The sequence below is a fragment of the Camelina sativa genome, chromosome 18, assembly GCF_000633955.1.
Source record: "Camelina sativa cultivar DH55 chromosome 18, Cs, whole genome shotgun sequence".
NCBI lineage: Eukaryota > Viridiplantae > Streptophyta > Magnoliopsida > Brassicales > Brassicaceae > Camelina > Camelina sativa.
The window spans coordinates 232,301-250,118 of NC_025702.1; the positions used below are offsets into that span (position 1 = coordinate 232,301).

The following is a 17,818-nucleotide window of genomic DNA, read 5'->3' on the forward strand; positions in this document are numbered from 1 at the left end:
CGGTGACTGGGTTCAGATCGTGTGTGGCCACCGGACCCAAGACGAAGACCGAGACGGAGTCGAGATAGAAGAGAGAATTGGAGAACTTTCTCTCGACGACCAGCTTCCACGTGTCCAAGTACACGGACAAAAAACGTCCCCAAATAAGAACCGTTTTTTCGTAATTGGGCTTTTATGATTTAAATTTAAATCCAAATAAATCAGGGGATGGACCGAAACTACGGCGTTGCCCATGGTCTTATCTTGTAACTTAGCTTTTAGAGTCTTTTGATTGTTTTTTTTTTTTTTAATAAGTAATGGCCGTGACTGGATCCTCCCCTCCGGCTCCGGGTTCTTGTTGTGCGTATCCGGCGAAATGAGACAAGTGTATAGAGGAGCAACAGAGGTGAATCTGAAGTGATCATCAAGTGCATGTAATTGTAGCCTCAAGAATTTATCCAACTTTTTTCTTCTTCGAATCTTCTCTGCGTCAATCCACACCCAAGGTATCTCCTTCCTCCTCTCTTTCTAGGGTTTCTCCCTAAAGTTACTGCCTTTACCTTGTTTCCAGATCTCCCTTGTCTTATTCTTCTCATTTTATATCTTCTTCCACCTGAAATTACGGATCTCCCATTTGGGATCTGTTTTTTTTTTTTCCTTTTCAACTTCCAAAATCAAAGACATTAGTTTTGTGCTGTTTGATCTGTCCCTGGGTCTTCGTTCTTCTTCTTCTAACTGATTGATTCTCATGATCCAACTAGGGTTTCTAAGGAAGATGTGTCTTTCCCATTAGCTAAAGATAGTTTATTTCGTGTCCGATGGCGTCTACTCGTAAACCCAGTAGTCATGGAGCTGAAGTCGAAGCTCAGAAGCGCTCCTCTTCGAATAGTAATACTAAGTCAGCGAAAGCCGAGATTTTTGAGCCGATGCAGTTACAAAAATCAGCTACTGGAGGAGTTCCGGAGAGTAAACGGTTGCCAGAGTCGTTTAGGAAGCGATCTAGTGACCCGGCTGTTTGTAAACCCGATTTTAGCTCCCTATCCACCGTTCTTGAGCACGTAGATTCATTGACCATTGATGAAAAGAAAACATCAGGCTTTGGCAGCGTCAAGACCAGCTCTGCTTCTGCAAAAATGAGTGATGGCACGAGCAGTCTCGGCAAGACTAGTGGAAGTGCCAAGCTAAGTGGCCGCCTTGATTTCATGGAGAGTGGCAAGAGCAGCATCTGCAGAGGAAGCACGAGCAGTGATGTGAGTGACGAGAGTAGTTGCAGCAGCTTTAGCAGCACTGTCAACAAACCCCACAAGGCCAATGACTTGAGATGGGAAGCACTCCAGGCTGTTCGGGCTCGGGATGGGGTTTTGGGTCTTAGCCATTTTAGGCTCCTTAAGAGGCTAGGCTGCGGGGACATCGGGAGTGTTTATCTCTNTGCTGTTTGATCTGTCCCTGGGTCTTCGTTCTTCTTCTTCTAACTGATTGATTCTCATGATCCAACTAGGGTTTCTAAGGAAGATGTGTCTTTCCCATTAGCTAAAGATAGTTTATTTCGTGTCCGATGGCGTCTACTCGTAAACCCAGTAGTCATGGAGCTGAAGTCGAAGCTCAGAAGCGCTCCTCTTCGAATAGTAATACTAAGTCAGCGAAAGCCGAGATTTTTGAGCCGATGCAGTTACAAAAATCAGCTACTGGAGGAGTTCCGGAGAGTAAACGGTTGCCAGAGTCGTTTAGGAAGCGATCTAGTGACCCGGCTGTTTGTAAACCCGATTTTAGCTCCCTATCCACCGTTCTTGAGCACGTAGATTCATTGACCATTGATGAAAAGAAAACATCAGGCTTTGGCAGCGTCAAGACCAGCTCTGCTTCTGCTAAAATGAGTGATGGCACGAGCAGTCTCGGCAAGACAAGTGGAAGTGCCAAGCTAAGTGGCCGCCTTGATTTCATGGAGAGTGGCAAGAGCAGCATCTGCAGAGGAAGCACGAGCAGTGATGTGAGTGACGAGAGTAGTTGCAGCAGCTTTAGCAGCACTGTCAACAAACCCCACAAGGCCAATGACTTGAGATGGGAAGCAATCCAGGCTGTTCGGGCTCGGGATGGGGTTTTGGGTCTGAGCCATTTCAGGCTCCTTAAGAGGCTAGGCTGCGGGGACATCGGGAGTGTTTATCTTTCTGAGCTGAGCGGGACTAAGTGTTACTTTGCTATGAAGGTTATGGACAAGACATCCCTTGCAAGTCGCAAGAAGCTTCTCCGAGCTCAGACCGAAAGAGAGATTCTCCAGTCTTTGGATCACCCGTTTCTCCCTACCCTCTACACTCACTTTGAGACTGAGAAATTCTCATGCCTGGTGATGGAATTCTGTCCCGGAGGAGATTTGCATACTCTCAGGCAACGCCAGCCGGGGAAGCATTTTTCTGAGCAAGCGGTAAAGTGAGTCATCCTTTCTTTGCTATTCCTTTCGATTTTATTTCAAACTATAGGATGGATGACAAAAGTATCTTGAATCCCTAGCTGATTGAGGTTACTGTTTTCAATATGTGGCAGATTTTACATAGCAGAGTCACTGCTAGCTTTGGAATACCTGCACATGCTGGGGATTGTGTATCGAGATCTTAAACCTGAAAACGTTCTAGTCCGGGAAGACGGACACATAATGCTCTCTGATTTTGACCTCTCACTCCGCTGTCTTGTCAGCCCAACTCTAGTGAAATCTGCCGCCATCGAGTCAGACCCATTACGAAAAAACGTTTACTGTGTGCAACCTGCTTGCATAGAGCCATCCTGCATCCAACCGTCTTGCTTCTCCCCACGTTTGTTCTCAAGCAAACCTAAAAAGGACCGTAAACCCAAGAATGACACCGCAAATCAAGTTAGGCCATTGCCAGAGCTGGTAGCCGAGCCAACCGATGCACGTTCCATGTCATTTGTGGGCACGCATGAGTACTTGGCCCCGGAGATCATCAAAGGTGAAGGCCATGGGAGTGCAGTTGATTGGTGGACTTTTGGGATTTTCCTTTACGAGCTTCTCTTCGGGAGAACGCCTTTCAAGGGATCAGGAAACCGACAGACACTGTTCAATGTGGTGGGTCAGCCTCTGCGGTTCCCAGAAACACCTGTCGTGAGTTTTGCAGCGAGAGACCTCATCCGGGGCCTGCTCATGAAGGAGCCGCAGCAGCGGCTGGGGTTCAAACGGGGAGCCACTGAGGTTAAGCAGCACCCATTCTTTGAAGGTGTGAACTGGGCTTTGATTCGGTGTGCAACTCCACCGGAAATCCCAAAGCCTGTTGAGCTGGAAAAGGAACCTGCAAGTGTTGCAGAGGCACCATCAAGCCAGAAGACAGCAGCCGGTTTGGTTCTGAATGCTCAGAAAGGGTCTGATAACTATTTGGAATTTGATTTCTTCTAGTGTTCCATTTAGACATATGGTACTCTATTCTTCTTAAAAGACCATTTGGTAAAATGATCAAGTGTTGTTTCGATCTTTATAGATTGCCATGAATTGTATGCTTGTTTCCTGTATGCATAAGCTGCTGTAGTTTATGAAAATGTTGTAACTGTTTCTGTTAACCTTATTAGTTTTTATCAGAGAACCTTTTTACTCGCTCTAGCCAAGCACAAAACATAACATCAAATGTATAGCCTCTGCATCTTGATCTCTCAATACGTTAACTGTTAGTTTTGGGCTTACTGATAAAGCAAATGCAAGCAAAAGGATCAACGGGTTGATCTTTCCTTGGGCGCTGCGCTAGTGGGGACTTAGAAGGGCTGTTCAACATCATCGCCTCCTCCATGCTTATTTCTCTTCCTTGGCATATGACTTTGACCACACACATTTCTGCTGCGGAGCTCCTCATTATCAGTTCAGGAACACTGTTTCCTTTCATCACCGTTGCTTTCCTACAAGAAGCCACAAAGAGAGAAGGGTGTCCTGTCATCTGACAACTGAAAGATTTGCCGGGTTCATCTTGTGTATATATACCTAGCATTAGACTTGTCCATCCCAAGAACAAGCTTCTTAATGTTAAGAATGGTAATGAGGTCTTGTATAGCCTTAGCCACCGAGTCACTCTCAACCAGTATTGTCTCCACCTTCACCTGTGTTTCTCACTTACTCTCTCATATGTTAGCTTACATTCACTCTTAATCAACCAAACAAACACCAAGAGATAGAAAGAGAGATGGGACCTTAGAAGCAGAGCAGGCATGAAGGAATTTGAGCAACAGAGTTCTTCTTTTTTCCCTTTCCTGAGACATAAAGCTTTCAACTTGTTCTTGACTTGCTTTCTCCCTCGTCAGCCTCCCCACTACAAGGATCATACATACACTTGAGTTGAGTGATGACACACATCTAACAAAAGATAAGAAGTGGACAAGGATATATACAGACAGGGGTAAGGGATGAAGCGAGTCTCAGGGAAGACATGGATGAGAAAGAGAAGAGTTGAGGAAGAGGTGATAAGATTGTCAATAGCCCAACGCAATGCATCCATGCTCGAGTCTCCTTTCCCAACCCCAACATACACGTTGTCATCTCCGTTCATCGACACTGTTCCACTGCTTCTTCCTTCCAACTCTCTCTCTCTCACACTCTCCAGTCCTCTCCTTCCATCCTCTTCCTCCTCCGCCTCCTCTATCTCATTGCTCCTCCGTTGCATCTCAAGTATTCTCCCGTTGACTTTTTATTGTTTTTGCTCTTCTTCTGCCCTCTCTACCCCATCAAATATTCATCCGTTCCTTCAATATATATATGCAATCTACATGTGCCTGTGGTCGTCTGTGGAATGTAGACCTTATACTAGCGTGTGAGTTTTGTGAAAGACTGAATTTTTCAAGACATTGTATCTTTTACTATTTTACATATCATGACGATTTCCACGTATGTAAACAATAAATTCCGTTTAGTAAACAAACTTGATCATTCATTTGCATCATCCAACTTTCGAAATATATTTATATAGTTTATTTTGGTCAGAGTTTTGAAACTAAAAATGGGTCAACGTCCTTTGCTCTTTGTTTATTGGCAACTGCTTGGGCATAAACAATGAAAGATGCATATGTGTGCAAGGTCGAATATCCGAATCTCAAGCAGGAATCTTTATTTTTAATAATCTTAAGTCAAAACACATAAAAATTGCAACAAACAAACAAAACATTTGATGCATTAGTTGGTCTTGGCTTATATAATGTCCCACAATCAAAGATGCATATACAATGTTCCACGTCTCAAAATTAGAAAATAAGTTTCTAATATATAAGCCAAGATCAACTCCAATTAGTGTGAGGCATTTTGGGAAGGAACCCAATAAGAAATCCGTGCGGGCTTTGCCACCTGGACCCAAAACAGACAATATCATACTAATAGGGGAGTTGGCTTGGGCTTGGAAAGCCCAACAACATTCTTCTGAGTTCTAACATTCATGAATTCTTCCATGTTTAATGTCTCCGGGTATAATGGTGGTTCTCAGGAAATCAAGTAATAAGGTGATCTGTTAAACGTTTTTAATCGATGTTTTTAACTATGAAATACGAATGAACAAATAACCTATAAATCATATAATCGAATGTATAAAATCCAATACTCTGGTACTCAACAGGCAACAATGCATCTCGACCAACTTGTAAAACGAGTTCGGTTGGTTCACAAAATTCTACAATTCAACTTAAAAAATATGGTAGACATGTTCATAAGATTTTTATTTAAAGGTGGCCAAAAAAAATCAAATATATTATAAATTATAATCATTTTTAAATATCTTTAGTTACTAAAACTTAAAGTGATGTATATGTTAATAAATAAGTTAGAGAGTAAAGAATGATATGAGAGACTGGATTTCATATTATTTTGACTAGGAAAAACGCACGGGCAAATGAAAGTTTTAAGAGATTAACATTGGTAAGCCATGTTTTAGAGAGGAAATTTGATAATAATTCTCTAATTGAGAGTATTTCAATTCAATTATATACTTTCTAAACTGGTTCTACCGCTATTCACTTTTGTGACTTACCAGGTTTTGTTAAAAATATTTTTTATACAATCTTTTATAATCTTAATCACTTTTTATTTGGACGTGCTCATCATCGGCTCTTTTGCCAAAAAAAAAATAATTAGATGAGTTAAATTTTTGTACGAAAGAGGAAAGTGGATGATTGTTATATTTGTTATATGATTGCTAGTTAAAACACGACTCCTAGTCCTCAAGTAGCATCAATCCATATTTGTTATATGATTGCTAGTTTTGTTTGTGTTAAAACTTTCTGACTTTTTGATGCACAGAGACCCACTCGAAGGAAGCTTCAATATTTTGATGATGTTGACTTAGATCATTCAGACATCCAAAGTCCAACATAGGGAAACGGGACCAGAGCCATAGAATCTCGCAAGAAGAATATGAGCTATGCCAAATTCGTTATTGCCATATCTTTTGTTGTTGTGGCTCTCTTTACAACCGTGGTGTTTATGATGAATCAAGATGATGATGTTGGTTACTACACTGTTCATACATGATTTACCTCTTATTGGTGGTCAGATTACTTTAATCCTAGTATAGTTGGTTGTTTGTAATGAACTATGTACAAGATTTTGAATCTTCTTCTACTTGTTCTCATTTTGTTTTGTATGAAAATGTGTTGAGTTAAACAATGTTTGGATAAATGTGGCAAGATATTGGTGATATCTCCTATGTTATTATAGTAAAGGAGAAGACCAAGAGAGTAAGAAAACCACGATCAAATTTGATATAAGGAATGCTTTTCACATTATTCATCCTATAGACATATATATAGGCATGTACAAAGATATTGACCTTTGATAGCCCATAAGAGTATCTCTATCAAAGAATGTAATGAAAGTATCTTAAAACAAAATTTATTCTTAATTTTGAAAAAAAAGTGAAACTAAAAACTTCTTAAGAAACTTTAATATTTTATAGGTCCATTGAAGATTGTTAAATTTGAGGTTCTTAAAAATATTTTTCTTTGTAATTGTAAATTATTATGGTATTTTGTTTAAATTTATAAGACTTGTATACTTTTAATTACTTCAAAATATTGCATTCAATAAAAGTTTAAACAAACATGACATAAAAGCATATTAAAAATAGATTACAAAATGATAAATTTTAATTTTGATTTGTGCCAAACATGACATAAAAGCATATTTAAAATGTTTGATCAAAATACTCATCCATCATTTCTTCAATGTTATTAGAAGAAGATGTCATTTCAAAGGAAAAAAAATATTGTAAAAAGGAAAGAATATATTGTAACAAAAGGAAAAATATATTGATAAAAAAATTGATGGATAATTGTGAGAGAGGCAGGGATGGTGACGGCGATGCTTTGGCGGTAGAGCAGGGGGTTACTATGATGGATATTGGTGAGAGAGGCAATGTAACGCCCGCGTCCCGCGATCCTAAAGGGAGGCAATTTGTTTTAAGGAAAGTGATAGCTAAATGAGCTTAAGTAGCTAAGCTACTAGCTCAACCAGCTAGAATATGAGCTGAAGAAGCTGAACAAACTCGATGAACAAGTAGTTCAGCTGTGACAGCTATCGGCTAGCTGTGAACTGCAATCAGCCAGCTGCGGACAGCTATCGGCCAGCTAGCGGCAGCTTGACCAGCTGCCAGTCAGCTACCACTAGCTCGACCAGCTGCCAAGGAGCTCGACTGAGCTCGGCCAGCTGCACGGTGGTGGACAGTGTGCGGGTCAGCTGGACAGCTCGTGGACAGTAATGGGACGCGGTGGCGAACGGTCATTACCGGACAGGCACGGACGAACGTGCACGATCCAAGGGTCTTGACGGACAGGTGCCTTTTGGGGCCTAGACTTCGGCCAGGACCCTATAAATAGAGGGTGTGGCCTTCATTTTCAGACACCATCATCCTTCCATCGTCCATCTAAGCCTAAGAAGAAAAGGAGGTGCGGCTCGGAGAGTTTAGTCGTCCGAACTGATGCGCATGCTACCTCTCTATCGAAGGTACGATGAGACGAGCGACGGTTCGGCAAGCGGGCCGATCCGATCGTAGGATAAGTGATGGGTCGACCATGGAGGCGAACTAGTCAAAGGATGATCGACGGTTCGATCATAGAGTCGGACCAATCAAAGGTCATTGACCGGTGATTTAATCGCTATTCGGATTGGGTGATCAAAGGATCGACGATACGAGCTGTAAGTTAGATTGATCGGTCGGGTGGTCGACAAGTCTGTCAGAAGTATCGGCCTGGTCGGAGGTCGATCGGCGATTCGATTATGGGGTCGGAACGTTCGATAAGAGCAGGCGCTGATACCAAGATCGACAAGTCGATGGCGTACAATGGTATGACCGATGGGTCAACTAATGGCACGTCCGATGCCAAGCTTCGGGAACACGAGTGGTTCGGGAAGCCGATAGAGCAACCGTTCACTATGAACCAAAGGGACTATATGTCCCCATCCCTAATATGTGCAAGCCTATCGGGTTGGTTGGTTGTATGGTTAAGCACAAAGGGATGGGTCAAGGTTAAAGATATATTCTGTTGCGTAAAGAGGTTATGAAGCAAGGCCGCGAGCCAAAGCTAAGTAACCAAATCAAAGGATATTCAGCCAGGGACATGGCCGAATGGAAGCCGTGACCGCAGACGCTGGGACGTCCGGGTCGGGGTCTTTCAGGCAGGCCTCTCGGGGATCCGCCAGATAAGGCAGGATTATGGGTGGAGAAGGTATGGGGACATACTGCTGGAGGGATCTCGTCGCTAGAGAGTGTGATTGATGATGCGTTTGTAACCGAGAGGGTTCACTTGGAGTTTCCGAACGGGGAAGAGGGGGAACCGGGCATAACGGTTGAGGAGGAGGTGATTGAAGCGATGAGGGGGCTGTGGAAGCATTGTATGATTGTGAAAGTCCTGGGAAGCCATGTTCCCATTGCAGTTATGAGCCGGAACTTGCGGGAGATGTGGAAACCACAGGGAGCGATGGTTGTTATGGATTTACCTCGTCAATTCCTTATGGTCCGGTTCTATATGGCGGCTCTAACGGAGGGACCCTGGAAGGTGTTTGGTCATTGATTGTTAGTGCAGGATTGGTCGCCGGAGTTTAATCCGACGCGGGATGATATTGTGACGAAACCGATTTGGGTTCGGTTGTCAGACCTTCCGCTGACATATTATCACAGGTGGATCCTGCTGGCTATTGCATGTGGATTGGGAAAGCCTCTTCGGGTGGATGTGACCACCACCAATTGTGAGAGGGCTCGTTTTGCTAGGGTGTGTGTGGAGGTTACTTTATCCAAACCATTGAAGGGCTCGGTGGTGATGAATGGGGAGAGATATTTTGTGGCATACGAGGGGTTTCCGAAAATCTGTTCCTTATGTGGAATGTATGGGCATTGGGTCCATGTGTGTCCTAAACGTGTGGTGGAACGGATAGAAGTGCCGGTGGACACGGAGATAGGGCCAGAGGGGGTAGCAGAAGCTGGCCATGAGGAGGAGTTTACGGTGGTTGGTCGGAAGGGACGGCGGTTAGACAAGCCGACGGCCAAGGTGACTTTCACGGCAAAACCGCGGGTTAGCGAATCACGGGGGAATTTTTGCGTGATTTTAAAGAGTCCAGTTTTGGAAATATCGAACCGTTATGGTGGATTGGGAGATGATTCAGTATCGGGTGAAGTTAGGGAAGTTGCTGAATCAAGTGGTCCAAATAAGGAGAATGAATCTCCGGTTATGATAGGAGATAAGGGGAAACTTGAGTCTCAAGCTATTATGGGGCCACTTCGTTTAAATTTGGAAAAAGGCAAAGGAGCGAACGATATGGAACGAAACAATACTGGAAGGGTATGGGTAAGGGTGTTGAGCCCAATGGGCCAAAAAAAAATAATAATATTCCACCTCGGCCCACGCGAGGATTGGTTTTTGGACCCATTCCGAAAGATGCAGAGGTCTCGATGAATGGGAAGAGACTCCGGGTGGAGTCGCGAGTCATGGGGAGACCAAGAGGTATTTTCGTCGCTAATCGGGAAAGCTCTTCACCAGAGAGGTTGTTGGGAAGTAACCTAGAGGTTAAGATGCATTTGCCAGCTGATCATGAGCATTTCCCAGTCGATGTTGGCCATATTTCGCCGCCGGAAGGTGAGTCCGATGGGAGGGGTGGGGTAGCGCATAACGCTGTTCCCCGGTAGTTTGGAATCTTGTTCTACAATTTCTGATGAATTGTTTACTGTGGAAATGCCGGGGTGCGAATAAACCCAGCTTTCGGAGAGCAATCCGATATATGTTGAAGAAGCATCCAACTGATATGCTTGCATTATTTGAAACACATGCTGCTGGGGATAGAGCGAGTAGAATATGCCATGGTCTTGGGTTTGAGCACTCGTTTCGAGTGGACGCGGAGGGCCAAAGTGGCGGTATATGGTTGTTGTGGAGATCAAGTATCGGGGATCTAGTTATTGTGGAGGCGGCGGATCAATTCATACAAGCGCGAATAACATCAGGTTCCGAAGTGGTTAATGTTATCTTGGTGTATGCAGCTCCGACCGTGTCTCGTCGAAGTGGTTTATGGGAGAAGTTGAGGGTAATTATCCAAACCTTAGAGGAGCCATTACTTATTGGAGGAGACTTTAACGCCATCCTCCAAGTTGATGAAAGATCAGGAGGAAATGGGAGACTCTCTTTGGATTCATTGGCGTTTGGGGAGTGGATTAATACTCTTTCATTGATTGACTTGGGGTTTCGTGGTAATAAGTATACCTGGAAACAAGGAAAATCAGAAGTTGCTTTTATAGCCAAGAGGTTAGATAGAGTTTTATGTTGTCCCCACATGAGGCTCAAGTGGCAAGATGCTTGTGTATCTCATCTACCCTTTTTGGCTTCGGATCACGCTCCTATGTATGTACAGCTGTGTCCAGTGGTGGGACGTGATCCTCGTCGTAGGCCCTTCTGTTTTGAAGTCGCCTAGTTGAAGCATCCCAGTTTTAAAGAACTGCTCACTGCCTCGTGGAATGGTCAGCTTACGACACCGGCTGCTTTAACTGCTCTGCAGTCTACTCTCAAAAGGTGGAATAGAGAGGTGTTCGGGGATATCCAAAAGAAGAAGGAGACACTGATGAGTGAAATAAAAGTGGTCCAGGATGCTTTAGAGCTTCACCAGACTTATGTTTTGTTGCGAAAAGAAGAAGAACTCTTAAGTTTGTTTGAAGCAGTATTGGAACAAGAGGAGGTGCTCTGGTTCAAAAGTCAAGAGAGAAATGGATTACCCTTGGAGATAGAAACACTCAGTACTTCCACACGTCCACGGTTATCAGACGGAGACATAACCAAATTGAGATGTTGAGGAATGAGGAAGATGTCTGGATTTCTAAGGCGGAGGAGCTGGAACTGCTTGCGGTGGAGTACTATGGGCGGTTATATTCAATGGAGGATGTTCCAGAAGTGGTGGAGAAACTACCAACAGAGGGGTTTGTCTCACTCACACATGGAGAGCAGTGGGACCTAAATAAGCCGTTTCTTGCATCAGAAGTGGTGGAGTCAGTACAGAGTATGGGGAGGTTTAAAGCGCCGGGTCCTGATGGCTATCAGCCGGTTTTTTATCAAGACTATTGGGACGTTGTGGGAGAGTCGGTGATCAGATTTGCCTTGGAGTTTTTTGAGTCAGGGAATCTACCACCACACACAAATGATGCACTTGTTGTACTCATACCAAAGGTGACTAACCCGGAGAGAATGGCTCAGTATTGCCCTATCAGTTTGTGCAACGTCCTGTTTAAGGTTATTACTAAAACCTTAGTGCTGAGGCTGAAGAGTGTTATTGGGAAGCTTATTGGTCCAGCGCAGTCTAGCTTCATTCCAGGACGCTTGAGTACTAACAACATTGTTGTGGTCCAGGAAGCAGTGCATTCCATGCATCGGAAAAATGGGAAGAAAGGATGGATGCTTTTGAAACTAGACTTGGAAAAAGCTTACGATCGTATCAGGTGGGATTTTTTGGAGGATACCTTAAGAGCTTCGGGTTTGGAGGATAAATGGGTTTAGATGATTTTACAGTGTGTTAAGGGCCCTTCCATGACAATTCTTTGGAATGGTGAGAAAACTACTCCATTTCAGCCAACCAAGGGACTCAGACAGGGGGATCCCCTGTCCCCTTATCTGTTTGTGCTTTGCATGGAACGGTTATGTCAAATGATCAATATATCCACGGCTGCAAAGGATTGGAAACCTGTCTGTTTATCTCGAGGAGGACCACAACTTTCACAGGTGTGCTTTGCGGATGATTTGATTTTGTTTGCTGAAGCGTCAGTGTCTCAAATTCGAGTCATTAGGAAGGTGTTGGAGAAGTTATGCATAGCATCTGGACAGAAAGTTAGTCTAGAGAAATCAAAGATCTTCTTTTCAAAGAATGTTTCAAGAGAATTGGGGCAACGGATAAGTGAGGAAAGTGGCATCAGGGCAACAATTGATCTTGGGAAATATCTTGGGATGCATGTGCTCCAGGGAAGAATAAATAAAGACACGTTCGGTGATGTGCTTGAGAAGGTATCCTCTCGGTTATCAGGATGGCGAGGCCGCTTTTTAAATTTGTAGGTAGAATTACTTTGACAAAGTTTGTGCTCTCCGCGATTCCGATTCACACGATGAGCACCATAGCTCTACCAAGATCAATTCTGAATGGTCTTGACAAGGTGTCTCGGTCGTTCCTCTGGGAGAGCACTGCTGAGAAAAGAAATATTCATTTAATCTCTTGGGAGAGAGTCTGCCAACCACGGCAAGACGGAGGACTTGGGATCAGAGTGCCTCATGACATGAATAAAGCTCTATTAGCAAAATTGGGTTGGCGTTTGTTGCATGATAGGACTAGTCTGTGGGCGAGAGTCTTGCACAGTAAATACAAGGTGGAGGACATCACTAATACTCAGTGGCTGGTGGCTAAGAGACCGAGCGCTTCTACTTGGAGGAGTGTTAAGGTTGGCATAAAAGAGGTGATCATGGTTGGGAAACGTTGGAGCCTTGGAGATGGGAGTGTTATTAAGTTCTGGACTGATACATGGCTGAATAAGGAACCTTTAATGAACAATATCCGAATGGCTCTTCATGCTGGTTCAGAGAATTTACGGGTCAAGGATCTTTGGTGTGCAGGATTGGGTTGGAAACTGAACTGTATATTGCCATATGTGGACCAGTCAGTTAAATTGGAGCTTTCAGCTATGGTGGTGGACACTGTTACAGGGGTAGCAGATCGGCTAGCATGGAGTGGTACAAATGATGGACGGTTTACAGTTACGGCTGCCTACTCGCTGTTAACGAAATCAGGGGTCGCTCACCAAAACATGTCCGACTTTTTTCATCGTATCTGGAGAGTGGTTGCACCGGAGAGAGTTCGGGTTTTTCTTTGGTTGGTGGCACATCAGGTTATCATGACAAATGTGGAAAGGCAGCATCGTCATCTGGGAGATTTACGAGTGTGTCAGCTATGTAAAGGTGGAGATGAGACTATCCTTCATACGTTACGGGATTGCCCTTCCATTGTGGGCATCTGGAACCATGTTGTTCCTCCACGGAGACGACGAACCTTCTTTAGTAGTACAGTGTTGGAATGGTTACATAGCAATTTGAGTATCACAAATACAGGAACAGAGTGTCCATGGCCAACAATGTTTGTTGTTGGTGTTTGGTGGGCATGGAAATGGCTAGTGATGTTAAAACGGGCTAACAGCCCGTGGGCCTTAACGGGCTGTATATAAAAATTTCGGCCCATTACCCGTTTATCAACATTATAAAAATAAACGGGTTTAAACGGGCTAACCCGTTTAGATCCGCTGTCTTAGCGGGTTTGATCAAAATTAAATGGGCTACCCGTTTATTATTTCTTATGGAATTTTTTCTCAAAACGTTGTAGTTTTACTGTAGGGTTTTTGTTTTCTCTATCTTGTCGTCGGTTCCTCCTCCAAGCCTCCCAAGAGATTTTTAACGCCACCTCCGTCATCACCTCCGGCGAATATTTCGTCATCACCTCCGTCATCACCTCCATCATCACCTCCGTCACCACCTCCGTCACAGATTCCACAGATTCAGAGGTCTCTCTCTAATCTCTAATCCCTCAATTCGATTTGCTTTGTGGGTTTTGGTGTGGTCTTGTTCTGTGTTGTTGTATGATTCATTTGGCTTTGTGGGTTTTGTCAGAGAAGTACCCTACATATGAAATTGAACATTTGTACTTAACATTTGATTTATTGATCCGGTTCTTAGTAAAGATTTGAGTTGTTGTGTTTATGGGAATTAACTTAGCTTCTCAAGCCATTTGACAATGCGTGTAGAGGTTATAAATGTTGTTTATAGCTTGATATTGTGTTGAACTTTCTGATTCTTTATTGTTGCACAAGCTTGTTTGATCTAGTAGATTAGTCCGTCCAATAGTAAATCACCAATTTCGTTTTTATTTGATTAGTTTGTGGTTCTTTGTGGTCTCGATAGTTGCAAGTCAGAGATGATTCTAATGTTGTTGTTATGTAATCAGGTGTTACGCTCGTCTTCACCCAAGGGCAGTGAACTGCAGGAAGAAGAAGTGTGGTCACAGCAACCAGGTTTGATTTTGTTGCTTGCTTATCTTTTGGTATCGTTGTTTTGTTTACCCTGTGATATGTTTATCTGAACAAATTTTTGTTGTTGATGTCTTTTTGTAGTTGAGGCCTAAGAAGAAGATCAAGTAGAGAGACACGTATCAAGTATCTCATCTCTTGCTTTGCTTGCTTCTTTTTGTTATCTTCCCTTTGATTGGGTTTGTTTTCTTTTTGTTTCGGTGATGTTAAAAGATAATATCAGTATAAGGATTTGGTTTTCTATCTACTCTGAATCGGTTATGAGATATTCATGCTTAATTCCAGATTACTCTCTATCCGTTTTGAACTTTTGAATTCGTAGTTTTACTGTGTTTTCAATTGTTTGTCTCTGTATTATCTACATATGCATTGGCTACTTGGCTTGATTAAGAGAATCTATCTTGTTATATTGGTAAACAATGTAAGTTGAGCATGTCTTGGTGATTTTGATCTTGGAAATTAAAATTTGAAAACCTAGGATGTATTTGTATGATAATCTGAACATTAATCAGGTTTAGCTTTCATCTCGCTCTATTAGATAACTATGATTACATTATGCTCCATAAAGCTAATTGGTTTGATTGATCCGGTTCTTTAGCTCATTGAAAACAAAAATCTGAGGTGGTTATTTAGCTCATTGGTTCATCTTCATAGGCTTATTCATGTTCCATGCATTGAACATTTGATTGATTGATCCGGTTCTTAGTAAAGATTTGAGTTGTATAATCATCTTTCTCATATATCATTGTTTCTGAAATTTGCATTGCTTAACATCATAAACATGTAATTCAGGTGTTTGAAGCTGAGCATGTTACTACGGGAAACATTAGACTTTACTTTGGTACCAGCACTCTTGCTCTGGTAATCAATCTCTCTCTGTTTTTTAAGAGTTCATCATCGAGTCTTTTGTTTTCCAGTTTGTTTGTTTGGTGAGTAGATACAGAATGTTTGAGTTGCTTTGCATATATATCAGCATCTGAGTCTCATTTTTATAAGCATTTCACATATGTCTCCTCTTTTATTAATTTTGCAGAATGGACTTAGAAACTGAACATTTGATAGCAAGGCTTAATGCTCAAAGTGATTATATGGATATGAATGAAGAAGATTGTGATATAGATGTAGAAATTGATGGGAATGAGGAGGAAGAGACAGAAATGCTCCACGGAACAGATCAAAGTGAAACTCAATCAACAACTCAAGCAACTCAAAATGCTCCATGGAAGAGAAAGTTAACTTCAAAGGTGTGGAAAGATATTGTGTTAGTTGGGGTTGAAGATGATGGCAAAGAAAGAGGCAAATGCATCCACTGTGGAACCAAGTTGGTGATCAATACTAAAACACATGGGACTAAGAGCTTGATTCGTCATTTGGAGAAGTGTCCAAAGAAACCAAAGAATGAAGATAGGCCTCCATATGATCATCAGATTAACCGTGAGATGACAAGTGAGATCATAATTTACCATGATTTGCCATTTCGCTATCCTGAGTATGAGAAAGTTAGAGCAAGAGACAAGTATCTCAATCCCGAGTGTCAACCAATTTGTAGACAGACTGCTGCAGCGGATGTGTATAGGAAGTATGAGATGGAAAAGGTCAAGATGAAAGAAGTACTTGCAAACCAGCGTGCGCGTGTCTGTTTCACTTCAGACTTATGGACAGCTCGAGGTACAGTTATGAGTTATATTTGTTTGACAGCCCACTACATTGATGAAAACTGGCACTTGAATAGCAAGATTTTGCAATTCTGTGAACTTAAATCTCCTCACACTGGTGAAGAAATCTCTAACAAGATTCTGGAATGTTTGAAAGAATGGGGATTGGAGAAAAAGGTATTTTCTATTACCTTAGATAATGCAACAAAGAACAATAGTATGCTGAACATTCTCAAGGGTCAACTTCAAATGATTAGTGGTAGTGGTTTATTATGTGATGGGAAATTTATGCATGTTAGATGTTGTGCCCATATTCTTAATCTGATAGTGAAGAAAGGTTTAGATCTAGCAAAAGATGTTCTGCACAACATCAGAGAGAGTGTGATATATGTTAAAGCATCTTCAAAGAGGAGAGACGCTTTTGCTGCATGTGTTGAGAGAGTAAAGATTAAGAGTGGAGCAGGGTTATCACAGGATGTTCCTACCAGATGGAACTCCACATATGAGATGCTTGTAAGAGATTTGAAGTTTAAGGAAGCATTTTTCAGCTTGAAGTGGTTTGACAGCAACTACAAGACTTTGCCTTCTGATGATGAATGGAATCGTGGAGAGAAAATCTGTGAGTTGTTGAAGCCGTTTAGTGATATCACGACACACTTTTCAGGTTCTAAGTATCCTACTTCTAATGTCTATTTTACACAAGTGTGGAGAATTGAACTGTTGCTGAGGAAATTTGCATCTTGTGATGATGAAGATGTGGCAAAACTGGCTCAGGATATGCAGATTATGTTTACCAAGTATTGGGAGGATTATAGTCTTATTTTGGCAATGGGAGCTGTTTTAGACCCAAGAATGAAACTGCAAATGCTTGAAGTAGCTTATGAAAGAGTTGATCCAACTACTTCTGCATCGAAAATCAAAAAGCTTAAAGACAATTTGGAGATGCTCTATGAAGATTATAAGGCTAAGTCTAGGACTTGTTCTTCAAGTATTTCTGTAACTCCAAATCCGCATGATTGGGTCAATGAATCTCCACTTGATGATGATTATGACAATGTAAGAATGTTGCTTTTGTTGTTTATGTTGCTTGTGTTGCTTATGTTGCTTATGTTGCTTATGTTGCTTTTGTTGTTTATGTTGCTTGTGTTGCTTCTTTTCTGTAGGATCTTTTTGAGCTTGAAAAAAGCATCGGAGTTGGAGTAGGCAAGACAAAGACACATCTAGATATCTATTTAGAAGAGCCAAGATTGGAGAGAAAGTCTTTTCCAAAATTGGATGTTTTGTCCTTTTGGAAGGACAACCAGCATCGACTTGGGGAATTAGCCTCTTTGGCTTGTGAAATACTAAGTATTCCCATCACCACGGTAGCATCTGAGTCAGCCTTTAGTATTGGATCTCGGGTCATAACTCCTTACAGAAACTGTTTGCTTCCAAAGAACGTTCAAGCTTTGCTCTGTACCCGTAATTGGTTACGTGGTTTTGCAGATTATGAAGGTAACTAAACTCTTAACTTTTACATAAGACTATTTTCCTTAATAAGTTAACTTTAACTTTTACATAAAACTATTTTCCATAAAACTCTTAACTTTAACAGGTAACATAGAGAACAACTATGACATTGGCACAACA

At 42.2% G+C, this 17,818-nt stretch overlaps 3 protein-coding genes and 1 long non-coding RNA gene across 5 annotated transcripts; 3 read left to right on the forward strand and 1 right to left on the reverse strand.

Moving 5' to 3' along the window:
- On the forward strand, positions 211 to 3,571 carry LOC104762994 (serine/threonine-protein kinase D6PKL2). 2 transcript variants are annotated; one of them, XM_010486420.2, is made up of 4 exons: positions 211 to 485; positions 741 to 1,406; positions 2,144 to 2,403; positions 2,518 to 3,571. In XM_010486420.2, exons 2-4 carry the CDS (start codon positions 798 to 800, stop codon positions 3,377 to 3,379), a joined length of 1,731 nt encoding a protein of 576 aa, XP_010484722.2. In that variant the 5' UTR covers positions 211 to 485; positions 741 to 797; the 3' UTR covers positions 3,380 to 3,571. The 2 variants fall into 2 exon arrangements, with proteins under 2 accessions (XP_010484722.2, XP_010481275.1); XM_010482973.2 differs by lacking the exons at positions 211 to 485; positions 741 to 1,406 and having other exon boundaries at positions 1,535 to 2,403.
- On the reverse strand, positions 3,529 to 4,717 carry LOC104760115 (U-box domain-containing protein 37-like). Its single transcript, XM_010482972.2, has 4 exons — positions 4,361 to 4,717; positions 4,159 to 4,277; positions 3,953 to 4,068; positions 3,529 to 3,870 (listed from the first exon to the last, which is right to left on the reverse strand). Exons 1-4 carry the CDS (start codon positions 4,626 to 4,628, stop codon positions 3,639 to 3,641), a joined length of 735 nt encoding a protein of 244 aa, XP_010481274.1. The 5' UTR covers positions 4,629 to 4,717; the 3' UTR covers positions 3,529 to 3,638.
- Positions 14,269 to 14,843, forward strand: LOC104760117. Its single transcript, XR_762850.2, has 2 exons — positions 14,269 to 14,519; positions 14,619 to 14,843. It is a non-coding gene; the product is annotated as an uncharacterized LOC104760117 (long non-coding RNA).
- Positions 15,569 to 17,392, forward strand: LOC109130425 (zinc finger BED domain-containing protein RICESLEEPER 2-like). Its single transcript, XM_019239928.1, has one exon. It carries the CDS (start codon positions 15,569 to 15,571, stop codon positions 17,390 to 17,392), a length of 1,824 nt encoding a protein of 607 aa, XP_019095473.1.